We start from the raw sequence: 26,744 nt of genomic DNA, 5'->3' as shown, positions 1-26,744 counted from the left end.
TTCTATGTAAAGGGCCAGGTAATATTTTCAACTCTGCAGGCCAGCGTGTCACTGTTGCAGCCTCTCAACTCTGCCATTGTAAAGTCAAAGCAGCCACAGACAACACCTAAGTGAATGCATTTGGCTCTGTTCCAATAAAACTTTATTTACAGACACAAGTGGTGAGCAGGATTTGGCCTGCAGACCATAGTTTGCGGAACCGTTGCATTAGAGTGCATGTATTGTTTCTTTGCATGAAATTTGTATCAGGTATTCGTGGAACCTCTGAAATAAAACCCCTGAAATAAAACCCCTGATACAGATACAGCCTACATTGTAGCAAGTGCTCGAGTAAGTTAACATATATTATGTTACATAAGTATTAAATACAGGTGTTTGCTTAGGAATCTACTGTGTGCAAAAATTTTTTTTACTAATTAAATAAAAAATATTACCCTTTTCATTTATAAGTATGATATTCTTTAAAAATGAATCTTGTATTGGTAGCCTGGAGGCCTGATGCATTGGGGGATTCATCATTTCATTTATGTCAGAATCCCTATCCCATCTCTTGGTATGCCTTATAGTCACTCTTATCTCTTTAAGGGTTTGAGCTGCTTTTAACCCTTGGGAAAAGTTAGAATATAATAGAAAAGAAGAAGAGAGGATAAAAATGTAGCCTACTTGGTGTTTCGGACAATAATTAAGGCCATTGCCTTCCCATGTGTGTGTGTGTGTGTGTGAGAGAGAGAGAGAGAGAGAGAGAGAGCAGGGGCACACTCTTCTTATCTCTTAGGTGAAAGGAATAGAAGTGTGACTGATCCCATCAAAAGGTTGAGAGACAATGTACTTTCAAGGGACAGAGACACCGAGAAGAGCCTAGTGTACAGGAAATCAGTTTACCGATCATTTCTTTCCTTTGGGGACCTGAGGTCTGCGCCACATTGCATTTCTGTGGAATGGTATCACATGTGAGCCTGCAGATTTCAGAGTCGACTGTGTGAATTTTTGTTTTTTATTATCAGAGTATTTGTGATAAAATACAGATACTTCTTTTCCTTTCTTAGATGGTTTTAAATACAAAACTCATGCCTGTTTGATTTTTCTGTGGCTTTTTAAAATACATTCTTCATGTCTTTTATTTCACTTTTATTTCAGCCATTTCAGTTTAAGGTTCTTTAGGAACATGAGATAAGAAACATTTGTTCCTTTCACCTCTTTAAGGGGAGAACAGCGTGTTTGAAAAAACTATGTGAAGGTGGAAACGTGTGGTGGAGTGGCCTTGCCTCAGTGGGACGGTGGGGCGGGACACGGGTAGTGCATGCTGCTGCAGGAGCATGGCGTGTTCGTGTGTGTTGGAGGTCAAAGAGAAGACTAAGTCCTTTTCCATTGCCAGAGTAACGTAACCCTCTACTGTTCTCTGAGTACACATAGTGCCTTTATGTGGAGGCAGTAAACAAATATCAGAAAATTTGTGCCAGCGTTTTAATCTGGAACAATTAGTGTGACATCATTTGGAGCATTTCATTCACACCCATTGTTTATCAGCTCTCTTGGGCCTTCTGAGAAGGGTTCCCCTTATTTCTGCACTGCCTTTCCTGGAAACAACCAACCTACAACAGTAAACAGAACTGAGGTTTGCCTCCAACTGTGCATTCTTCTAAAGAAAAGTGCTGATGGGGGTGGGGGGTGGAGGGGCAGTGAATGAACCATACCTGGAGAAAGAGGAGGAGAAGAAAGGATAGAACAGATTGGCCTCATCATCAAAAAAGCATCTGAAGCGCCTGAATCTATGTGGGTCTGTGCTGGACTCTCCCAGCTCATTTCAGACATGATTTCAGTTGACAGAATAGTAGGCCTTTGTTCCTTTGTTAATGAAGTGTAAGAGAGGTCAAGTAACATTTTCTTTGTAGCAAGAAAGGGAACCTGTGTAAAGCCTTATTCCCTTTAGGGTCAATCCTGGAAATTCACTTACCAGGCAAACCTGGTAAAACGCTTAAACCTCCTATCAGTATGAATTTCTAAAGACTGTGTATGACTGTGATATTTGATTTCAGATTGGAGTATCCTCCTTGGAGAATGTTCACTACAGACAATCAGCAAACGGCTCAAGGACGTGTGCCGCATGTGTGGAATCTCTGCCGCAGACTCTCCTTCAATCCTTAGTGCCTGCCTGGTTGCCATGGAGCCCCAGGGGTCCTTCGTAGTGATGCCAGGTAAGTCTCTTCTTGTCAGTTTCATTAATGAGCTGTCACATCAGTTCAGCTCACTCAAACTTAAGTCTACAGACAAGTGTAGAATAGCTCTTCATTACCTTTGTGAGAGAAGATTGTACTTAGGGTTCAAAAATGGAAATTTGGTCTCTTCCAAGGGGAGGGGTTTGTGATTTTGTTATCTTTGTTGACCATCATTTGGAAGAGAGCCTAAGACGGAGAGCTCTTAGAGTCATGGCCAGTTACTGTGACCCCAATTGTTGTTAGTGTATGAGGATCACCCTCCAGAACCCCCTAAAGGGGACACTACTGTTGTGATACATATTTGAATATCCTTTTGAAGACAGATATTTGACAATCTCTAAGCAGCCTCGAGAGGATATTTGAGTCTTTCTGATGTGGTTGAGGATGAATGGTGAGACAAATAGAGAGGTAAAGTAGTTAGTGCAGTATCTGGCCCGGAGTAAGTGCTCAGTAAATGGGAGTGCTAGTGTGTGGATAGCCAAAAGATTGTGGCCACAGAATTCTTAAAAAATTAGCAACTAAGCTATTTTGTAATTTTATAACTAAGCAATTTTCTTTTTTCTTTTTTTTTCTCTCTTAACAGCTTTATTGAAATATAATTTACATGTCTTACAATTCATCAATGTAAATGTACAGCTCAATTATTTTTAGTAAATTTATATAGTTGTACAGCTATCACCACAGTCCATTTTTTAAAAATTTTTTTATTGTTATGTTAATCACCACACATTAATTACATCATTAGTTTTAGATGTAGTGTTCCATGATTCATTGTTTGTGCAAAACACCCAGTGCTCCATGCAGAACGTGCCCTCCTCAATACCCACCACCAGGCCAACCCATCCTCCCACCCCCCTCCCCTCTAGAACCCTCAGTTTGTTTTTCAGAGTCCATTGTCTCTAATGGTTCGTCTCCCCCTCCGATTTCCCCCCTTCATTCTTTCCCTCCTGCTAGCTTCTTTTTTTTTTTTTTTCTTAACATGTATTGCATTATTTGTTTCAGAGGTACAGATCTGAGATTCAACAGTCTTGCAAAATTCACAGCAATAACTAAGCAATTTTCTAATTTTCTACCTTTTTTAGCCTGCTTTTATCCTTCAGGTATGTCTCTGACCAAATGGGACATCCTGTCCACTTACTCCCTATAAAAATCAGTAGTGATGCGTGAGAATGAGCTTATTCATCATCAGTCCAGTGAGAAGCAGATGTCCTGTGTTGGCCTCTAATATTAGACCCTAGGTTAATTGTTGCCTGCACCATTTGGACATATTTCAAAACTTCTTTGTTATCTGTCCTCTTCATGGTATGGGGATAATAGTTGTACCTCGAGGTAGCTGTAGATGACTGAATAAGATGATGTCAGTGAATACAGAGTTTAGCACAGAATCTGGCATGTAGTAAGCACTCAATAAATGCTAGTTATAGTATTAGTTGAATGATACCATTTCTACAGAATTGTATCATTTAGAATAGTCCTTTATAAATTGTGAGCAACCACAGGAAGAAAGTGGGAGATTTATTTTTAGAAATGCTTCTTATATAAGTAATTAAAACATATTTGGTGGGCACAGTCTAGTTTTATCTTAACCTTTCCCATATGACATGAGGCCTGGGTTTTCATAGCTGTATGCTCTGAGTCTTGTTTTTTTTTTTTTTTTTTTTTTAAAGATTTTATTTATTTATTCATGAGAGACAGAGAGAGAGAGAGAAGCAGAGGAAGGAGCAGGGAGCCCGATGCGGGACTCGATCCCAGGACCCTGGGATCACGACCTGAGCCGAAGGCAGACGCTTAACCGTCTGAGCCACCCAGGTGCCCCTGAGTCTTGTTTTTTTGAAGATAAACACAGGTGGAGCTTTAAATGTGTATCCAGTTGTGTCACACTCTTGTCTCTCTAGCTCAGGTCCTCCTAAAACTTCATTTCGGGAGTTGGTTACTGATGCACAGAAGGGAACTGATACAGTTCTTTCTTTTTCTTTCTTTTTTTTTTTTAAAGATGCCGTCACAATGGGTTCTGTTTTTGGCCGAAGTACCGCTCTGAACATGCAGTCATCTCAGCTGAACACCCCTCAAGATGCTTCCTGTACACACATCTTGGTGTTCCCAACATCGTCAACCATCCAGGTGGCTCCAGCCAACTATCCCAATGAAGATGGGTTTAGCCCCAACAATGGTGAGTGTGGAAGGCCATGTAAGGATAGAGCTCAAATTCTCTAGCAAGACGCAGAGCTGAAGTATTGGAGTCAGTGGGCTGCTGCATGTGTTACAATAAACAACATATAAAATATGAAGAGGGGATTGAAGGTTGGAGAATCTGTTTGGTTTTGAAGGTTCATGGACCCTGTTACCAAGACCAAATAAGTATTTTCCTCTCTTGTGTAATTAATTTTCTACTGTTTTTCTCCAAAGGCAAAAAAATACCTGGTTGGTAGTGTCCAGCACATGGGGGCTGCTCTTTCAGTAAACAGTTGCTGATCTGATTTGAAACGTATGCAGATTCCCAGGCAGTGTGAAGTAGCTCCTGTCTTTAGCTGATCATTGGGAATCTAATTTGCTTTAAAACAACTCCTTATTTGATTATTCTTAATAAATTTTTTTGGTTTGGTTATCTCTTAAGGCATTTGTTAAGTAAAGTAGTGATGACTTGCAAACTAAAATGCCCAGTATTATGTAGCCATTTGCATTGTTTTTTGAAGATTTTTTTAATAGCTACCCGCATTTACTCCTGTTAGAGGGGGAGGGTAAAAGGATACTAAATTTTATAGATAGTGTGATCATAATGGAGTAACGATATGAGAAAAAGAATTGTAGCAAAAACGTTCACAGTACTTGTATTCTGGGTGATAGTGTTCCCTTTTTATACTTTTCTTTCCAAATTTTCTGCTGTGTGTGTACCTTACTTTTATAATGTGGGAGAAGATTTCTTAATGAAAACATGCTTTGATCTGCTTTTGGAATAGGCCTCCAGTTTCAGGGCAAGTTCACACCTATTAACATGTATTAATTCAGCCTCCAGGATTTTAGATGCTAATTGGATGCATAGATGGAGTCTGCTGTTTTCTAGGATGGTGTCAGTTTTAACTTTGTTTAATAATTAAGTTGCTTCTTTAGCTGTTTCACCATCTTTTTATGTGCCTTCGGAAGCTATACAGAGTGTGGAGTTCTGTTTTATGTTCTTTATTTCTCCAGTCTGTTAATACTTCACATTAGAAGATCACTGAAGAGAATACAAAATGCAAAAATAATTTTCAGCGCCTTGCACCAGTAGACACACGTTAATAAATCTTACTAAGTTGTTAACAGCATGTGCTTGTAACAGTCATGGGCCAACAAAACAGAATATTGTTTAAGTTGTGGATATGGATTATTTTTTAAATTTTTGTGCTTTTTCTCCCTTCTTTCTAGATGACATGTTTGTTGACCTTCCATTCCCAGATGATATGGACAATGACATTGGCATATTAATGACTGGGAACCTCCATTCCTCTCCCAACTCCTCCCCAGTTCCTTCCCCAGGCTCTCCTTCTGGAATTGGTGTGGGCTCTCACTTCCAGCACAGTCGGGTAAGGATGATTTCAAGTATGTTGTTAAAACAACCTTGGCCTTCAGGGAAAATAATCCTCTGGAAGGGTGATTGCCTCTTTACTTCATGCACTGTTCTTCTTGATGGTCTTGGTCCCTGGTACAAGAGACATCAGTGTGGAAAGGTGACTCTGTAGTTGTTCTGTTTTGATTGAAGGCACGAATTAGAAAGAAATGGATTATTATTCCTGAAAATGTTCCTGATGAATATGTTTTATCAGAAGAATAGTCCTATTGTAGCAGGAGGGCTTTTTTGCAATGATTGTTTTCTCTGCAAAATTTATTTTTGGTTGCTTGCTGCTTCCCAGTTATTTATTTTTTATTTTATTTTTTTGCCAAAATAGTGGCTTTTCAGAGGCTAGTTCGACAGCCCTACTTACTTAACATGTCTTAATTGAAGAACACATTGTTGATGGTTGATTATTCTGAAATGAGCTTTACTCTTCTTGTTTCATGTCATGGTGCCTTGATTTATATATAGTTCCAGTCTTCTCTGTAGCCAGGTTTTGAAATGGCAAGGGCCCACAAAAGGTTGATTTTGGAGAAGTGTCCAGGTTGATGCCCCAGTATTAAGGTGAAACATCAGAGCTGACAACTAGTTTCATCTTTAAATATCCCAAGGATATTGGAGGTGGATTAACAGGATCGAAGAGTTAAAGGTTCTGCTGTAGCCTCTGTTAATTTTGTTTAAAAGCTGGATGATTCATGCCTTATCACTCTTTTGTACCTTTTATTTAAAATATTGCAAGATTGAGGTTTAAGACATAGAAAAATGGCTCCGTCTACTATGTTAAACTGGGCAAGCATAAACAACTCTGCTCACCCTCATTTAAAGACAGAGCTGTAGTAAGAGGACTTAGGTTTCTGTCCTCGGGACTCTCGTTGCCAGCCTGGAGTTCATTGAGGGCCAGGCAAGAGAAGGAAGATTTAAAATGTTAGTCACAGAGCAGATAAAACCAGGGAAGAGCGACTCAGTAGACTTACCCTCATGTAACTGCCTGTCCCCCAGTCCTCCTTTCTAGAAGGAAGAGCTCGTTAAGTGTCTTTATTTCCTCCATAATCATTTGCCAGTTAATGACAGTTTATTGCTTCTTTGGAGATTGTTGTGATAGGAACCAAGATCACAGATTTTACGTTAGGTAGTTTTAATTTTGGATTAAAGTGAATTCTAGAGGCAAATAGCATAGCAATTAAGAATGCATGCCCTGGAGTTTGATAGATGTAGCTCAGCGTTAACAGCTGCACGGCTTCTAGCTTGGTGACCTTGACCAAGCTTGCTTGATCTTTCTCAGCCTCATTTACCTTATCTGTGAAATGGAAATAATAGCAACCACCTTTCAGTGCCCATGGTTGCACTTTAGCTTATCCAGGAACAAAGAATTGGTCTTTGAAGTGTCATGTGAGTTTTGTAAGAAACAGAGCTTTGCTGTACTTTCCGCCTTTGTCAGAGCCGCAAGCCCTGAAGTCTGAGATTGAATGTCAGAGTTTAAACAGCACTGTTCTGAAGCTGGTCAGGTGGCCCTTTTCCATCCTGAGCACCTGCAACCAGGTGACCCCTGAGAGGCTTTCAGTAGTTCCTCTTTCTGAAGCATTAAAGATTCTTTGATATCCAGTTAAGGCATTACAGCAGGGCAAAGAACTTGTTCAGGGTGGCAGTAGGTTTTTATTTTTTAACCAACTCAGAATTAATACAACTTGATGTGATAGTTGAGGATTAATTTTTTCCTCCAAACAGAAGGCCTTTGAAAACAAATGATGACTTCTTATTGCTTGCATAAAAGGTGCATTTGCAGCTCTTGGAGCTAGCTAAAAGAACCAGAGATGAGAAAAGTTTCAGTTGCCAAACACACAGTAAGGCTCGCACAGGGATCTCTTATTAAGGAGTTTGCTGAAAATTAAAACAAGGCCCCTTCATGAGCAGCTCTTACACTGCTGGGAGGTCAGGGACACTGTTGTCACACAAAGGAGTGGTGCAGTATTACGTTTTCCTAACATCCGTGTTGTTGACAGTAGACGGTTAGGTGCGCTCGTGTATTTTGGTTGATGGCTGGTGAAAGAGCACCTAGGTGTGGGGGTGCCTTCAGCTGCCAGAGGCCATTCTTTCCACCTTTAGTTTGACGCCTAATGCCTCGGAACACGTCTTACATTTAACAGGAAAAACCCAGAGCAAAAAAATCTGTATTGGCTTGACGGATGATGTTAGTTTTGCTGGTACCTTCTGCCCGGGCCGTATTTCTCATCAAATGTCTGTGCATGCAGCAAAGACCGGGCCTCCCCCTGTTGACTTTTCTCAGTCACCTGGCGTTTTTGTGCGAAAAGCTGCCAGAAGGGGGTCCACAGTGTGCAGAGTGACTTGGTAAAAAGTTGATGTGCAAAGCTGTATTTGAAGTGATAAACGCTGATCATGCTCTTGGAATTTTGTTTTTCAGAGTCAGGGTGAGCGTCTTCTCTCTAGAGAGGCACCTGAGGAGCTGAAGCAGCAGCCTCTGGCCCTCGGGTATTTTGTGTCAACTGCCAAAGCGGAGAATCTCCCCCAGTGGTTTTGGTCATCGTGTCCCCAAGCTCAGAATCAGTGCCCCCTCTTCCTAAAGGTTGGTTTGGTGTCATGTTTGAAGTTTGGGGGAGGAGGGACTTATGCTTAAATTCAGGTGTGGTTAGAAACTTGTGTCTCAGTCACCATGTCTTACTGTTTTCCCTGTTTCTTTCACATCTTCTTATACTCTGAGGGTATTTTAATTATAGTTGGGGTGGGGGGAGTAGAATGCAGGAGAGGAACCCAAAACTGACACAAAGGAAGCAGTCAAGCACATTAACCCAAGGTGGAGACTTTGTGGGGCCCACAGGCCACGTGTCGGGTGGACCTGTCGTTGTGTGTCAGTCCACGCTGCATTGCCATCGGTGAAGGTAAGCTGGGGCGCAGGTGATCGGAATTGGCTGATCTCTTCCTCCCCTGCCATAGGCTCCAGCTTTCTTCGTTAGAGTAGGGCAGAAGGCAGCTGAATTTACATTGACACGTGCTCCTTCCTGGGTAGGTCTTGGAACCCTTTCATCCAACTTAAGGGTTAAAACAAAAGATCTCCCACTTCCAGTTTGGATGAGAGAACCAGGAATGAAATCCATGTCTCACCCACAGATTGGCGAGAAGCCAGAAGTTTGACAACATGCTCTGTTGGCAGGGTTGTGGGGAGAGGGCCCTGGCGCCAGTAGGAGGGCCAGGTGACGCAACCCCACACGCTTCCCTTTAGGTGCAGCAATTCCACCTCTGGAAGTCTGTTCAGAAGAAGCTGGCAACACCAGAAAATGAAAAGTGTAAAAGATTGGAAACACGCAAACTGTCCACCAGTAAGGGACTGGTTGAATAAACTAGTACGTCCGTTCAGTGGAGTGTTAGTTATCCACAACAAAGTCAGGATGGTTGTCATATAATCGTTCTGTGGAGTGTAGATTACCTTGTAGTAATTGTGATAAGATGCGTGCATGCACACACCTGCTTGTGTTTTCAGAAAGCAACAATGGGAGCCATTTTCTTTAATGGCTATGACATATTATGATGAAACCAGGAAGTTATATAAAAATCCATGTCATCTTTATTTCAAGTTAGACTTGTCAGGATGAACCCAGATTTATTTTTCCCTCTTAAGAAAGGTATACACGTTTTTTAGTTCAGTCTACTGAAAAAGCTTAGACAGCTTAGTATCCATGGACAGCTCTCTTGCTACAGTTGTGGTTCTGAAATACCATTTATCGTTTGAAAGAACCAGAGTTCCTTTGAGGAAATGACGGATTGTAGGTCTGAAGTAAGAGATACTCAAGATGAACCGGTGATACGTTGTCACACCGGAAAGCAAGGAAGTTGCGTGAGATAATTGAGTTACTTCAGAGGACCCAGGAGCCTACTGGGGGGTTCCCATTGCCCAGTGAAGAGACAGTTTGAACATAAAAAAGAACAGTGGTAGCAGGAGACTAAAACAAATACAGGGGTTCATAATTGTGCTGAAAACCAGAACATTTTCTCAGTCGCCTCTTGAAGCTACTAGAGCAACAGTTCATTAATCTGAAAACTGAAAAATAGAGAAGCATATATATTAACTCTCCTTCACATACTGTATTTCTCAGTTATTGAATAAAGTAAACTATGCTAAAGCCATTAGGTGAAAACTTGGTGGGGAACGTTATAATGAGTGGAGCGTGCTGGTTAACTCTTAGATGCAGTGGGGCAGCGGACGTTAGCTGCCTTCTAAAGATTTTTTTTTTTTAATTGAGAGAGAGAATGAGAGAGAGCAAGCACATGAGAGGGAGGAGGGTCAGAGGGAGAAGCAGACTCCCCGCCGAGCAGGGAGCCCGATGCGGGACTCGATCCAGGGACTCCAGGATCATGACCTGAGCCGAAGGCAGTCGCTTAACCAACTGAGCCACCCAGGCGCCCCGTTAGCTGCCTTCTAATGTGGTGCAGTGAGAAGGACATAGCGCCAGTTATGAAGTGTTCTTTCCCCCTGTTTGCCTCCCTCCCCAGGAGGAATCCGAACCTAATTGAGCCTCTAGATCTAGCAGCTTATGGGAAGTCAGGGTCGAAGAGCAGGTTAAACCACCACCACAAGGGGACAGTCAGCCGTATCCAGACCCTGGGGCCTTCTAGAGATCAAGACCTGAAGAGGCACGTTATCGAATCATTTGCAGTGCATTTGTATTTGCTGCAAAGCTAGCTTTTTTCCAACTCTAGGATATGGAGTTATTTGGGATCACACTGGGGTTACTGTGAGCCTAAAATTCAGGCTTCTAGAAGCTGTGACTTCCTCTAAGGACTCCAAGGGGCATCTGCAGCAGACGTGGGTCTGCCTTTTTTCCTGCCCAGGAAGGTAACTGTCTTTGTTCTTTTGCCAGGCTTCGCTGCATCACCACATTTCTGTAGCACAGACGGACGAACTTCTCCCTGCCAGGAATTCTCAACGGGTTCCACATCCTCTTGACTCCAAAACCACATCTGATGTTTTAAGGTAGATACAAACGTAGGCAACATAGCTGTACAGTTTGAAATAATCTTCCTTCAGTCTTGTCTTTCCAAGGTGTTTAATTAAAATGTGGAAGGGGTGCTACTTTTTGGGCAGGGGAGCACTGTCTGATCAGCTAGTGAGAGCGACAGTCCCCCGTGTGAGCACCGGACAGAGAGGGTAGTCTACTTGGTTAAATTAGATATGTGCGAGTACAGTTGCCCTTGCTTCCTATTTAAAGGAGGCATTTTATGGTGATGAAAATCTATCAGAATTACGGGGCAGGTGGTTAGAAGACAGAGCCTGGAACCTAAAGCACTTGGCTTTGAAAGCATCTCTTTTACTCCCCCTGATGTAGATTATATAAATAAAATTAACCAGAACATAAATTCCGTAGTTGGGAAATCTCTCCGAGAAGTGTGCACTAATTCTTTTGCACTTTAGCAGGCCATAAACATTCTTCATGTACCTTGAGGAAGTAGGCAAGCTTTTTCTAATGTTTGGTAGCTCTTAAATTACAGTTAGGCAAGAACCCAATCAACATGATTTTGGCTTTCAGGGTCTCTAGTGCAGCACTGTCCAAGAGAAATATAATGGGAGCCACATACCTAATTAAATTTTTTTAGTAGCAATATTAAAATAGTAAAATAAGTTGGTGAAGTTAATTTTAATAATAAGTATCAGTTGTATCAAAAATATATCAGAATAATATCAAGTAAATGAAAAACAGTATCATTTCAGTAGTTAATATAAAAATATCCGTGCGCTGTTTCACATGCTTTTTTTTTTTACTATGAATTCCTTGAAACCCGGTGCCTGTTTCCTACAGACAGCACATGGGACTCCACTTGCGGCGGCCAGGAGTGCGGGGCTAGGTGAAGCGGGTGCACGGGGAAAAGTACCGCAGGGAGACGTGGGACAAGGGCAAGAATGATCAGCACCACCCCCGCCCCGCCCCCCACCGGCATCTGGAACGTTCAGACGTAGAGTCAGCCTCCCCTGTGCCTCGCCTTGTGCCCCTGACCTGTGCCTTCTCTCCGGCAGGTTTGTTTTGGAGCAGTACAACGCCCTGTCCTGGCTCACGTGCAGTCCGGCCACCCAGGACCGCACCTCCTGCCTTCCCGTCCACTTTGTGGTGCTCACCCAGCTGTACAATGCCATCATGAATATACTTTAATTGGAAAAGCACTTGTTCTCTCTGGCTCAGTTCCGCCTCCCTGCAACCTCAGCCCAAGAAACCTGCTACACTCTGCAAATGCCCCACGTCCTCTTCTTGAGACCACTCTCCACAGTCCTGCACTGTGATTACTCCTCAGCAGGCACATGTCATTTCTGCAGTGTTCAGTACCAGAGGGATTCACTGACACTTCTCTCATGGACCTGGAAACTTCCAATAAGCAGTGACTTTTAGCCAGTGTTACGGTGTGTGCAGCCCCAAACCACTGGTCCACAGGAAGTTTTTTATTGTTGGTTTTTAAGAGGGAAACAGAAGAGACGGTATCCTTTTGCACAAGAGTCTGTGTTTCCAGTCTCTGTTTAGAAACAAGGGCAGTTTAGCCCGTTTGGATGAAATCCTCTAGTTATTGGTGTATGGCCTGTGGGTTACCCGAACTCCATAATCTGGGACTTTTTAAAAATAAGAACCAGCTCAAGTATATGACTTCATAACGGGCTTTCTGTCTCCCTAGTGCTCCCATCTAGATTGGCATGAATGCTTTGGTTGACTTCATACCTGTGTGTAGATACAAAAGGTCTGGAGACATCTTCATTTTGTTTATTTATTTTAAGTTGTTTTGTCATGTGTTTTTGTGACTTTCTTTTGATTTTTTTTTTTAATTCGTGAGGACCAGGTACAGTAGCTGAAACCCAACTCAGATCCACCATAGGATTCTTTGACTACATACCTCTGTCCTAGAAGCTGGAAAAGGAGTGAAAACAGATTGGGGAGATATGCCTAAAAAGTAATATATTCAAAACCACCCAGCAGTAGGCTTTATTATTAAGAACAAACTGGGTAAACATTCTGCCATGTTTCTTATTAAAAGTGGCCAGCGTTTCATGAAGGATAACATTTTTATACAGAAGGCAGGCAGTCAAGCTCAACCCAGAGCCATGGAGGCAAGTACCTTCATTAGTTTTATATAGTCACAACGGAAATATATTTTCTAGTGAATTCTTATTGAAAGCCAGGTCTCTCCTCTCATTAGATCAAAAGGGACTCATGTACATATCATAATTGAAAGTGTTTGCTCATAAAATCAGTTATAAATATGGTGACTTTTTTCTGGACCATAGGAATATTATTTCAAAGAAATATTACAACTTAACCATTAAATTAGTACTTGAAGTTGAGCCTTTGTGGTGGGACTTTTTAAAAAAAAAATAATAATGCCTTTTTAAAGCATTAATGGCTAATTGAAGTATTTTATGACTCCTCATTCCAGGCCCAAGAGGGTTGTCTTTAAGACCCCGTTTCTGACCCTGACGTCACAGCACGTTTCTGCACGTTTCTGTCTTGAGGGCAGTGGGCGTGGGCTTGCCTCCCGCAAGCCACTTTGGTCAGGCTGTTGAGCTCTAGTCATCTGTGGAGAGAATCATGCAAATTTTAAAGTTCTTCCAAGAGACTTCCATATCCTGGTTATTAACAAAAAAACAAAAAAAAAACAAAAAAAAAAAGGAAAAATGTAATAACTGATATGATTTTGTAAAAGTATTTTTCTTGAAATAATCTAACGTTTAAAACATTATATTAAAAAAAAAGTTGTGTGGTGGGAATATGTAAGCAGAGAAATAACTTGTAAATGGATAATTTTATTCTCTGTACCACCAATTGAGGGGGGGGGTGACTTTCGCAATGTATAGGTTAAAAAAAAAAATCTGATATATCAAACCATTTGTATCTAATGTGTACAGTGTAAAATTGACTTTAAAAATATTGCAGTGCTATTTTTTCTTAATCAGAAAGGAAAAATTCTCAAGGCCTTTTGAAGAGCATAAGATGATGAAGATTGTAAACTTGTATAAAATTATCTTGGTGAGAAGACAAATTGTAAAGTAGATATTTGTAATCTTTTACCACTTTGGGGTTGCTTTTTTTCCCAGAATTCATCAGAACTTTGAATTTTTTTTTTTTTTTTTAATATGGGCTGTTTTTAATGCAGGGGCTTTTCTTCCCTAGAAACCCAATTCTAAGCAAAAAAAGAAAAAAAACACAAAAAATAAAAAACCCCTACAAAAATTAAAAAAAAAAAAGGCAGCAAAGGGTAGTTTTCATCTGGTGTCTTTTATTTAAGTTTTTTAAGTTAAGAAAAGCTGGTGACATATTTATACGTTTTTGTGCAAAAATAAATGAATGGCAATAGATTTTAAAAAATCTTATTATGTACTTCTGTGTGAAAAAGTCTGTATAATATTTCCCTTAAATATGCATTATTTTACTTGTGAGTTTTTTACTGAATTAATCTGAAATGTACAAGCCCTGGATTTGCTACAGAGTGAGAAGTTATTTTATTTTTTTTTTTATTTTTAATTTTGGAAATTCTGCAAAAATCAGAACTCTTACCATGGTTTGAACTAAAAAGGGGAAACGGGGAGGGGAGAGGGGTGGGATTGTCCAGCATGCTTGTATGTATATTTCAGAACCTTTTTTAAATGTAAAAGCTGTACATTTCTGGGAAGTTCTGAATTTCTTTTGTTTCCTTTTTTCCTTCAAGCATTTTGCAGTGAGCTTCTTTTATATATAGCAAACAATTTGAAAGAATACAAAAATATGTGAAGTTCATTTAAAACTACAGTATAGCGCTGGTACAGTACACTAAAGACTTTGATAAAAAGAAACAATACTAAAAGGCCTCCATTTTAAATGTCATTCATATATACCTTGTGAATGAGAGCTATATACTTTTACACACTTTTTTAGAGGAATAAATTATTGAATTACTGAAACTTTGAGTGGCTTTTTTCCCCTCCCATCCTGTCTTTGTAATAAAATTATCTACACCTATTCAGAAGGTGTATGTATAATGTATTGAACATTCCTTGGCTGGGAGCCAGGCTCTACCTTCCAGAGTAACCCCCCCCCCCCCAAACAACAGTTGTTCTCAGATGGTGTTCCCATGCTCCAGGGTACTCATGCATTCCCAGATCCGTGCTGAGAGCCTGCACACACACAACACTGAAGTAGGAGCCCTGGTGTTTAGTTCTATAACTGTTCGAGTAGATCAGATCTGTGTCCCCCACAGATTGTGGTCAATCCTAGAACAAATTACAGGTCTGTTTTCCACTTCCTTTCTCATCACGGTCTGGACCAGTTTCTTTTTGATGTTCCTTAGAAACAACAGACCTGTCTTTGCTCTCTGCCCTGTTCGCAGGCTGGTGACAGTAGGATGCCATCCAGCACAGCAGGTACAAGCGAGATGTCGTTCCCCTTGGGTCCAGCCGCTAGGGAAAACCACGTGCTCTTAGGGGCAGAATCTCTTGCTAAAATGGTAAGCCGCCAGGACGTGGCAGAGCTTACAGTCAAACTTTGGCTAAATCTCGAAAGACCTTGCTTTTAACCTTCCTGCATCTATTTAGAAATATGCATTACTCTGAATTTAACATTGTCTGAACCTAGAGGTAAAGCTGTTGAGACTGCTCAGCCGCGGTTATTTTATCTGCAAATGAAGGATGAGCGTGAGTCTGTGAGAAATGTTTTGCAAATGGTAACGCTGTTACCATGTTATTGTAATTGTACCATTGAAGAAGGGGAACAGCGAGGCCACATTTCGATTAGAAGACCATTTTGGCCTCTGCCTCATCCCTCACCACGGCACTGTTCGTCATGTTGCTTGCCAAAAGCATTATGAACCACATAGTCCCTGGATCCATTGTAATCAGGTCAGTCCAGTGATTCTTGTGTCCCCTTAATAATCAGAACTAGATGGCGTTCTTACCAGTGTTTCTTAGCTTAGATACTTAGCTCATACATCGGGTGGGACTTGACCCAACGGTTTGTGAACCTTGCTTTCATAACCACTGGCTGCACCAATTTGGCGACCTTAGCTAAATCTCTTTGAGGCAGGAGAAGGTATTTGTTGAGTGCATTTAAACATTTTGCAAATCAGGTGAAGACAGAGCTGACCAGGCGCTCGGGAGCCATCAGCCTCCAGCCATTCACTTCGCTCCGATTCTGCATAACACCAGTTTACCCCCTCCGGTGATGCCACGGCACCGAGTCCTGTTTCCGCTCTTCAGGGACGTGTGGGGCAAGGGATTTGTTCCCGACAGTTATCAAGGAGCTCAAAAAGTTTTTGTGTAAAAAGTGCAGTTTGTCAATAGAAGTTTTTAAAAGCAGACTTCTCTCATAAGACTGAATGCTGAAGCAGGAGCTACCTACTGAAAATTGTCCTTGGCCGCTTGTCATTTATGCAACACAAGCCATGGCGTAAAGAACGTTTTGGGGTTTTTTTCACTTTTGAATCCACCACATGCTAAAATCCTACCAAAATGCAATTTTAATGTATCACCAGGTTCTCTTGGTGTTAGATGATTTGCTTGTTTACATCCCCTTGACAACAAGGCCACTTTGACAGTAATTATTTCATGCCATCAATACCTAATGAGACACCCTAAGAAAATTCTGTTGTGCCAGATCACAGTGTGGTTGTATCGATGGCCCTGGGCATCCTACTCCACTTGGAACCAGATTTACCAGTCTTCTGCTACTTCAATTGAAAATTTCAGGTCAAGTTTCCAAAATGATTTTTTTGACACTTCCTGCTTCTGGCTAGAACTCCAAAGTAATGAAGCAGGTAAGAAATAGAAGTTGATGAGGAAGAAAGGTTCACCTCCAGGGTGGAGCTTGGGTATGACTGAAGTATTGATTTTTCTCTGTAAAAGGTTATTTCCTCAATAAGCATTAGTTACCAGGTGATAAAAAGGCACAGACAACACGGGGTTCTGTCTCACTTTTTTAATTTATTTTTTTTAAACAAGCAGGGAAGTGAGAAAAAGCACATGCTTTGTTTTAATAATCTGCTAAAAACTGCATTTGTCTGGGCTGTTACTCCATGCTGTTCATTTATAGGTGTCAAAGCAAGTGTGTCTGAAGAGTGCTTAACATCACCCGCTGCTCAGAACAGGCAAACGCGTACAAACGAGCAGCACTTGGTGTGCCTTGCCTGCTGCTATTTTATGCTTTCATTGCCTTTATTAGCAGATTAGGCACGTTGCAATCTACCTGTTTCAGAAAGCCAGGCAATCTTCAGGAAAATGGGCCACGCCAGAGCTAAGAGTAGAGGGCTGACAGAAGGCAAAATGTGTGCCCTGGGGGAAAATCAATTTAATTTAACATGTACGATAGTACTTCTTGTCTTATTTAACTTGAGCTTGAACATCTTTCAATAAACATTTTGTCAGCTTCTCTTATTTAAATCTTTGTTCACTTAGAGGTCTTGATGTTACTAATTTATACGCACTGTTGACATAAATAACTTCCTGTCTGCTCTCGTGCGTGTGAGTTCTCATTCTAGAAGAGATAATGATCAGATAGTCACATACACACACATACACCAGTTTTTGTTCTGTTGATCTCTCCACAAAGCTTATGGAGGTCTAGGGAGGTCAAGTGTGCCTCACAGGATGAATTTGATGCCCTTCCAGTCATTTTTTGTGACACAGGAACGTTGACCTCACATGACAACTCCGTTGGGCTGAGAGTAGGCACCCAGGGAACGTTAGCTGAACACAGACTGTTGAAAGAGTGGACTCCACCTCAAAAATCGGAAATAATTTTACAAGCAAATTCATCACATCTCGATGCCTTTTTGGAGAGCAGAAAATACATCTTTTATATATTAGAAAAAACAGGAACTTCCTTTTTTTGGTGGTTGATTTAGGTTTTCTATTTCCTCTGTCAATTTTGGTAATTTGGATTTTTATAGGGGAAAAAAAAAGGAGTTTTCCCAATGTATTAGTATGCAATTGTGCGGAGTACTCCCTTAATTCTGAACATGTTGTTTTTGGTCACATACGTTCCTTCTCATTTCTAACAATATTGATGCCGGGTTTCTCTCCTTGATTTATTTTCTAGCAGTGTGCTGTTTCTTAGTTTTGTTTGATTTTTTTCCCCAAAGAAACAGCTCACGGATTTAACAATTCTGCTGTTTTTATCCTGGCTTTTATCTTGCTGTACATTTTCCCAGTTTCCTTGAGGGTTGTTTAATTTTCCTTGAATCTTAATTGCCTGCTTAGTTAATTTATTTTCACTTTGATGACACTTTATAGCCTGGGGGCTTCTGGATGCGGGTGGCCCTCCTCAAATGATACGCAGAAGTCTTCGTGTGTGTGCATTTTTCTAGGGAGAGGGTCTGTTGCATCCCACCCTAGAGGTGTCAGACCCTGAAAGGGGTAAAATGACTGACCTGGGACTGTGTTAAAGCTGATTGCATCCTGCAGGTGTTGATGTTGATGTTTAGCATTTTCATTTTTATTTTTAGATTTTTAGTTCCTCATTTCCTTTTTTTTTTTTTTTAAATAAAGGAAAGTTCCCTTTGGATTTAAAGTCCCTTGGACTCTAATTTTCTCTTACTGCAATGCGATCTAGTAATGATTGGTTCTTACAAACATTCTCTGGAACCTTCAAAACAGTATTTATTGTACCTTCACAGCACATCTAAATCTGGAAGCTAAATTTTCGATGGTTAAAGTAAAACGTAGTTCTACCAAATAATAAAGTTGCATTTAACAGAAAAAAATTTCTAATTGAATTTTAACTAAAATGAGTTCAATTAAAATTCAATTAAACTTTAAAAATTAGTTCCTCAGCCATGCTTACTGCATCTCAGAGTGTTAGTCACACGGGCGTCCTATCGGAAGTGCGGCGCTAGGCATTAAGATTTGAAACCAATTAATTCTATCCTGGGTGTATTTTCTGTTTCTTCTATGCCCCTGTCAAGACCTCAGACTCTGTCCTAGGCAGGTAGCAGGAGTTAAAATTTCCCACTGCAATTTTGGGCTGTCCTTTTTTCTTTTGTACTACATTATCGGTGCAGAAAGTTTTATGATGTATTTTGTAATGTAATTTATCTCTGTATCCTGGCCCTTTGTAATACTTTTTGCTTTAAATTATCCTTTGATATTAATTTTGCCACCCCTGTGTCCTTTTATTAGAATTCTGGTGTTATATCTTTGACCAGCCATTTATTTTGAACCTTTGTCATTTTGTGTTAGGTGTTCTTCATACACATTGTTGCATTTTATTTCTTAACAGAATAATCATTTCATTTCAATAGGGTGATTTTTACCATTTGCATTTCCTGTTCCGTGTTACATTTTGACTTGTCAGCCAATTCTTATGAAAATACACATATTTATTTGCTTTTACTTTTTTAGTTTTGCCTTTTTTTTGTGTATGGACTCTGCTATTTACTTTTCTCTCTCAAAACACTTTGGAAAGAAACGTTCGTCTTTTGAATTCTATCAGTGATTACCGTACAACAGTCCACAAACATTCACAATGCTCTTACTACATACGTTCCCATTAAAAAAAAAAAATCCCCTCTTATGCACCATCCCACCTCTCCCTTCCCCCCTCCCCACTCCCACTCTCACGAGCGTGTATGACCGTGGAGCAGCCAGCTCCCAGGCCAGGCGGGGTGGCCCGCAAACCCATTCCCTTCTTCAGCCGGTGGGGGGGGTTGGGGGGGTGCTTCCAGGTTCCGCTGGCATCCAGTCTCCATCAGCTTGCCTCCTTCAGAGGGTGCATGTCCTGGCTCTGTCACAACTGGGCTGCCCATCACATTAGTGCCTCACCCACTGGTTTTTCCCCGGGAAAGCCAACCTGTGGTGTCCAGGAGCCAGTGAGCATTCAGATTCCCAGGCTAGCCCCAGGTTCTGAGCCAGTCAGTGGCAGGTCAGGCCCAGGAATCTTCATCAAATGCCTTCTCCTCCCCAAGGCGACTCTGCTGCAGGGATCAGTGGACCGCACTCTGAGAAATACTTGTCCACTTCGACTTCCACTCGGCTAATATGGGCAGGCAGGCAGCTGAAACAGTCAACTGAGTTCAAACTCAGGATGATTTTTCTCCCAGTACTTCTGTTAAGTCAGCTCATCCTTCCCCGTGACTCCCGAATCTGTGGCTGCAGATCTCATAGTCCCACCTGCCTGCCCGGAAGTCCTCGGTTCCTTGCCCTCCTCCTCCCCCTCCTCCTCAGTCCGGAAATCCAGACCATCCTGGACTTTACGTCCCTCTCCCCAGCCCCCGTGTCCGGTCACTCGCTCACGCTCCGTCCTCAAGTCATTCGGCCTCCTTGGGGCCGGGCACTGGGGCACTGCAGGAAACAGGACAGACGCCGCCCGAGCCTGACGTGGCTCGCAGCAGTGAGATGTGCCGGAGAGACCAGGTGGTTACAACACGGAGCCAGGGCCACCCCCACGGGTAAGTGCAGTGTGCTCCGCGCCGGGGAAAGCTGCCTGGAGGGACGCTTCAAGCGAGGTGGCTGCCGGAGGTGGGGAGGGGCTGTGTCCCAGAGGGGGGATGGCAAGGGGGCCAGGGGGGCAGGCGGCGGGTGGGAGCGGCGGGTGTAGACGCACGCCAAATGCCGAGGTCGTGTGTAGGCCAGACTCGAGAATTAAGACCCTCCTGAGGAAGGCGGGGACTCAGCTTTCAGCGAGTTAAACACGGGCGCCGATGGACCTTCTAGAACCTTTACTGCGGTGTGGAAAGAGGGTGAAGGGGCAGTCGAGGTGATGGAGGGCTGTGAGGAGGGGAGACCAGGGCGGGTTGGAGGGCTGCTGAGAAACAGGAGGAGCAGAGCCCGCTGGCGGATGAGGTAGCTGGGGGCTGCGGGGGGACTCGGGGACCACAGAGGTTTGCGCCGCAGCCACCAGGCAGATGGCCGCGCACGGGCAGCAGGGACCGGGAGGTGGCTGGTGAGGACGGCCCGGCGGCGGCGGCCACACCGTGGTCCGGAGCGTGCTTACCTGCCAGAGCAGAGGAGCGGGGGCCACAATTCCCCTCCCCCGGCCCGGGGGGGCGAGCGAGGAGGCCGTCCTCCGTCCCCGCGGCCCCTCGGCACCACTTCGGGATCACCGACTCGGACACCGCGAGCGAGGCCCTGAGTGCAGAGCCAGAGACACGTATCTGGCCTCTGCCTGCAGCCCCCAGTCACCTCGGAGATGCCACACCTTCGCGGAGGGCAGACGGAGGGGGTCACCGGGAGCGAGCCCCAGGGAGAGCACACGGCCAAGGACCGCGCTGGATGGGCAGCGAGGGATGGAGCCGCGCCCGCCTGATCTGCTTCCGACTCCTGCTGAGCCCCGGCCTCGTGCACCAACGGTCCCCGGCCCTGACTCTTCTTCAGCTGCCATTTAGAAACCAAGACGGAGGTCAGGGAACACGTGGAACTGGTTTGCAGCTTCGAGAACTTGGATTCTCCGCCAGGTCACCTCAGATAGGGACGCTCGGGGGCATCTGTCCAGGACCAAATGCTTCTCTAGTTGCCCCACGTGGGAGCCTTGATGTCTTCCTGTCACCCTTGGTCCTACCTGGATCTCTCAATAGCCTCCTTGCTCACCCCCCCACCCCGTCTCCACACCTGGCCTCTCAATCCTGGTGGGCTTCCCTGGCCCTCTCAGGACTCCAGCCTGGCTGGCATTTCCACCATCGCGGCACTGACCACACTGCGCGACCAGTTGACCGTTTCCCCCATGGACACGGCCTCTCGGGCACACAGCAGACATTCGATGGCAAGCTGAGTCATCAGCCATGGCCGATGAGCTCTTACCTGGCCATTTCTCTAGAACCTTCTGAACATGAAAGAGAAGGTCTGTTGCTCGCGCCGTGCCTGTTCCCTCGTCAGTGAAGTGGGGATGTCATTTCCCTGGGGAGTAAATGAGCTGACACACGCATGGTGTGTTAACACTGCTCGGCCCGCGGCAGGCACTCCATAAATGTCGGTTCTTGTCTTTTTTTTTCCAGAAGAGTCACGACAGGGCTTGTTTTACCCTCCAAGTGTTTGGCAAGTATGTATTTCAAACACTGATGAAGTGGATTTCTCTCCTAAACCCGTGTCTCCTTTCTCAAACCTCTCTTCTTCCGGATGTCCAGTTCAAGCCAAAAATCTCAGGGCTGCTGGGAACCGATTGCTTTCTCTCGCCTTCCATGTCTGATCCATTTGTTTCAATCTCGTGACCTCACCTTCAAAATGAGCCCGGAATCCGAGGTCTTCCTACCACCACCCCACCCCATCCCTAATCCCGCTGTCACGGAAGCCAAGCTCTCGCTCAAGGGACCTCCTGTAGGTGCCCTCTCCTCACTCGGAGCTCTGGGTGGCCTGTTCTGCATGCACCTTCCACAGCGGCCTCTCTGTCAACCCTGTGCCTCCTCTGTTCCCCACCAGCACGGGAATAAAGTCCAAACTGCAGCCGACGCAGCCCACCATGCTCTGGCCCCTGTGCGCCTCTCCCTTACTGCATTCCAGCTACACTGGCCTTCCTCACCCTGACCAGCCAGCTGTCCCCAACGCCTTATCCTTCCTTATCATGCTTCTTTCATTTGTATGTCATCCCTCCTACTAGTAGGTAAGCTCTAGGAAGGCAGGCATTGTATCCCCCAACGACAGAACCAGGGCCTTCCATATACGGAAGAAGGCCCACAAATATTTTGTCAATTCTGAAATAATTTTAGACATACAGAGAAGTTGCAAAAGCAGTACAGACTCCTGCTTGCCTTCACCCAACTCCCCTCACCCCCACCCCCACCCCCATGAACAGCTAGCACAGGGTGGAATGAGTGCCAGAGTAAGAAATTAACAATTTATTAGAAATTACTCCTAACTAAACTTCATACCTCACTCAGAGTGCACACATTTTTCACCCATGTCCTTTCCTGGTCCACGATCAGGGACAGGAGCCCATGGTGCATGATCAGTGGCAGGAGCCCATGGTGCACAATATGGGGCAGGATCCCGTGGTGCACGATCTGGGGCAGGATCCCATGGTCCACGATCAGGGGCAGGATCCCGTGGTGCACGATCTGGGGCAGAAGCCCATGGTCCATGATCAGGGGCAAGAGACCATGGTGCACGATCAGGGGCAGGAGCCCATGGTGCACGATCAGGGGCAGGAGCCCATGGTCCATGATCAGGGGCAGGAGCCCATGGTGCACAATATGGGGCAGGCTCCCATGGTGCATGATCTGGGGCAGGATCCCATGGTCCCCAAGACCATGGTGCACGATCAGGGGCAGGAGCCCATGGTCCATGATCAGGGGCAGGATCCCATGGTCCATGATCAGGGGCAGGAGCCCATGGTCCATGATCAGGGGCAAGGGTCCCATGGTGCATGATCAGGGGCAGGAGCCCATGGTGCACGATCAGGGGCAGGAGCCCATGGTCCATGATCAGGGGGAGGAGCCCATGGTGCACAATATGGGGCAGGCTTCCATGGTGCATGATCTGGGGCAGGATCCCGTGGTCCCCGAGACCATGGTGCATGATCAGGGGCAGGAGCCCATGGTCCATGATCAGGGGCAGGATCCCATGGTCCATGATCAGGGGCAGGAGCCCATGGTCCCTGATGTGGGGCAGGATCCCATGGTCCATGATCAGGGGCAAGGGTCCCATGGTGCATGATCTGGGGCAGGAGCCCATGGTCCATGATCAGGGGCAGGATCCCATGGTGCACGATCAGGGGCAGGATCCCATGGTCCATGATCAGGGGCAGGATCCCATGGTGCACGATCAGGGGCAAGAGCCCGTGGTCCCTGATCAGGGGCAGGAGCCCATGGTCCATGATCTGGGGCAGGATCTCATGGTCCATGATCAGGGGCAGGATCCCACGGTGCACAATCAGGGGCAGGAGCCCACGGTGCACGATCTGGGGCAGGATCCCGTGGTGCACGATCAGGTGCAGGAGCCCGTGGTCCACGATCTGGGGCAGGAGCCCGTGGTGCACGATCTGGGGCAGGAGCCCGTGGTGCACGATCTGGGGCAGGAGCCCGTGGTCCACAATCAGGGGCAGGATCCCATGGTCCACGATCTGGGGCAGGAGCCCGTGGTGCACGATCTGGGGCAGGATCCCGTGGTCCACGATCAGGGACAGGATCCCATGGTCCATGATCAGGGGCAGGATCCCGTGGTCCACGATCAGGGTCAGGAGCCTGTGGTGCACGATCAGGGGCAGGAGCCCGTGGTGCACGATCTGGGGCAGGAGCCCATGGTGCATGATCAGGGGCAGGAGCCCATGGTCCATGATCTGGGGCAGGATCCCATGGTCCCTGATCAGGGGCAAGGGTCCCATGGTGCATGATCTGGGGCAGGAGCCCATGGTCCATGATCAGGGGCAGGAGCCCATGGTGCATGATCAGGGGCAGGAGCCCATGGTCCATGATCAGGAGCAGGATCCCATGGTGCACGATCTGGGGCAGGAGCCCATGGAGCACGATCAGGGGCAGGAGCCCGTGGTCCACGATCAGGGGCAGGAGCCCGTGGTGCACGATCTGGGGCAGGAGCCCGTGGTCCACGATCAGGGGCAGGAGCCCGTGGTCCACGATCAGGGGCAGGAGCCCGTGGTGCACGATCTGGGGCAGGAGCCCGTGGTGCACGATCAGGGGCAGGAGCCCGTGGTGCACGATCAGGGGCAGGAGCCCGTGGTGCACGATCAGGGGCAGGAGCCCGTGGTCCCTGATCAGGGGCAGGAGCCCGTGGTCCATGATCAGGGGCAGGAGCCCATGGTGCATGATCTGGGGCAGAATCCCACGGTACAGACTCATTACGTCCCCTTCACCTTCTCTGATCTGTGATATTTCTGGGTCTCTCCTTGTTGTTTTGTGATCTTGATGCCTTTTTAGTAGGATGTCCCTCCCTCTGGGTTAGTCTGAGGCTTTCTCATGGTTAGGTTGAGGTTATGCATTTTGGGGCAAGAATGCTACAGAAGAAACGTCCTTCCCAGTGCATCATGTCTCAGTGGTACAGGGCGCCCGTCTTTCCTGTTATGAGTGACGTTAACCTTAGTTAAGGTCGTGCCTTCTGGGTTTCTCCACTGTCAAGTTATTATTTCTCCACTCAAATATTTTGGATCAAAGTAAGTTCTACAAAAGAGCACAGAAACCCACAGTTTCTGTATGTCCAAGATTGCCCACCAGGGGGCGACCTTCACCGATGAATCTTTCTGGGCCCCAAATCAGAAGTTTCTAAAGCAAGAGGTCAAGGCTGTGTGGGCTGGTCAGGAGGGCAGGTGTGAGTCCACTCTCCCAGGGGAGCCCTCGCTTGGGGGCACAGCCCCTGGGGACAGACTCCTGGCTGGACATTGGGGCCAGGTGAGGGTGGGGGGCTGTGTAGGGAGAGGACAGTTAACGGTGTTGTTTCAACTAGTTGGAAATGAAGAAGCCAAAGTATATGTCCTTCCTCTTGTTCCTTCTACCCCTTCCACAGACACCTTAGAAGAGGCCAGGTAGGAAGGGCCCTTGAGTGTGAAACTAGGATTTAGGCTTGGCCCAGACCCCAGGGCAGTGGGGATATCAATCTTCTAATTAAACTTTGATTTGGCTGTTGAAAACCAGTGTAGACTTCCGTGGGGGCCCAAGAGAACTTTCTGGGGTGAGGGATAGGTTCCTGTTTTGATTGGGATGATGTGACATTTGGCAAAACCCAAGGAACTTTACACTTAAAATAGGTGCATTTTAAGATTTTAGTGATTTCAATAATTAAATAATTACTTAACAACCTGTACCAAGTAAATCATTAAACATCATTTAATAATTTTTGATAACATGAAATCATTTTAATTCTTAATGGCGGTAAAATTCATACGATGTACAATTTTACCGTCTTAAGCATTTTTAAGCAGTGTTAACGACATTCACATTTTGCGGGCATCCGTTTCCAGAACTTTTCAATCCTGCTAACCTGCAACTGTACCCATTAACAGCGCACTTTTCTCCTTCCCTGTCCGGCCCCTGGCAACCACCATTCTGCTTTCTGTCTCTATGGATTTGATTCCTCCAGGTACCTCGTATCGGTGGAATCATGCCATCTGTCTGTTTGTGACTCGCGTACTTCACTTAGCATAATGTCCTTAAATTTTATCCAGGGATTTCCTTCCTTTATAAGGCTGAATAATATTCCACTGTTTGGATACACCACATTCTGTTTTCCCATTCACGGACACTGGGGTTCCTTCCACCTTTTAGCCATTGTGGATAGAGCTGCTAGGAACATGGGTGTACAAATACCTCTTCAAGGCCCTGCTTTCAATTCTTTGGGGGTATATACCCAGAGGTGGAATTGCTGGATCATTTGGTAATCCTACTGGTAATTTTTTGAGGTGTCCCCACACTGTTTTGCACAGGGGCTGCACCCTAAGGCATGCATTTTTTGAAAAATCATACCTCAGTAAACCTGATTTCAAAAGGAAGATTAAAAACCAGGACGTAGTTGGTAACTCGTGTGGGGTAGTGGAGAGAGGCATCTTTTCTTCCTCACCAGTTCACACGGGCAGAGTTTTGACGTATCCTTCCCATGTCCTTTGAGCTCCAGACTCATTTCTGGCTCTAATTTTACCCTCTGAGACCAACAGGAAGATTAATAGGCATTTTTTAATGGCTCCCAGGCCTATAGGCCACCTCCCGCCCTCCCCCCCCAATAAAAATAAACATCCTTGTCCTGGGCTAGCAGTACACATCTGCTCACTCTGCCTTCTGCCTCTTGTAGCCGTTTCTAGAATCCCACATCTTGCTTGGATGTTGACTCAGAGACAGTTGGCAATGAAACCTAACAGGCTGGCCACCCAGGCCCCTTCCAGCCCAGCCAGGAAGACGGTGATTTCCAGAACAGCGCTGGCCTTCCTGAGGGGACAGCTTCAGAGGGGCAAGCCCCCGGGGGCCCAAGCTGGTTGGCCGTCTGCGGATAATAGGTCAGATGGCCGGAGGAAATTTCTGGCTTTCTTCCTTCCAGGTAGAAAAGCCTCTGCATCTCCCCT

General features: G+C 45.1%; 1 protein-coding gene across 3 annotated transcripts in view; it reads left to right on the top strand.

Moving 5' to 3' along the window:
* The window catches only part of MED13L (mediator complex subunit 13L), a 308,077-nt gene extending 288,930 nt beyond the window's left edge, over positions 1-19,147 (top strand). For all 3 annotated transcript variants that reach the window (XM_045887569.3, XM_064578438.1, XM_045887572.3), the window contains 6 exons: positions 2,037-2,195; positions 4,210-4,386; positions 5,619-5,776; positions 8,225-8,386; positions 10,677-10,789; positions 11,828-19,147. In XM_045887569.3, coding sequence (XP_045743525.1) covers positions 2,037-2,195; positions 4,210-4,386; positions 5,619-5,776; positions 8,225-8,386; positions 10,677-10,789; positions 11,828-11,960 — 902 coding nt within the window. In that variant the 3' untranslated portion in view covers positions 11,961-19,147. The remainder of the gene's footprint in view (positions 1-2,036; positions 2,196-4,209; positions 4,387-5,618; positions 5,777-8,224; positions 8,387-10,676; positions 10,790-11,827) is intronic.
* Positions 19,148-26,744: the final 7,597 nt, after the last annotated feature.

Source organism: Mirounga angustirostris, unplaced genomic scaffold (assembly GCF_029215605.1).
Source record: "Mirounga angustirostris isolate CCGP_5_RB_7025 unplaced genomic scaffold, mMirAng1.0.hap1 SCAF_14, whole genome shotgun sequence".
NCBI lineage: Eukaryota > Metazoa > Chordata > Mammalia > Carnivora > Phocidae > Mirounga > Mirounga angustirostris.
This window is presented reverse-complemented; position numbering and strand designations above follow the sequence as displayed.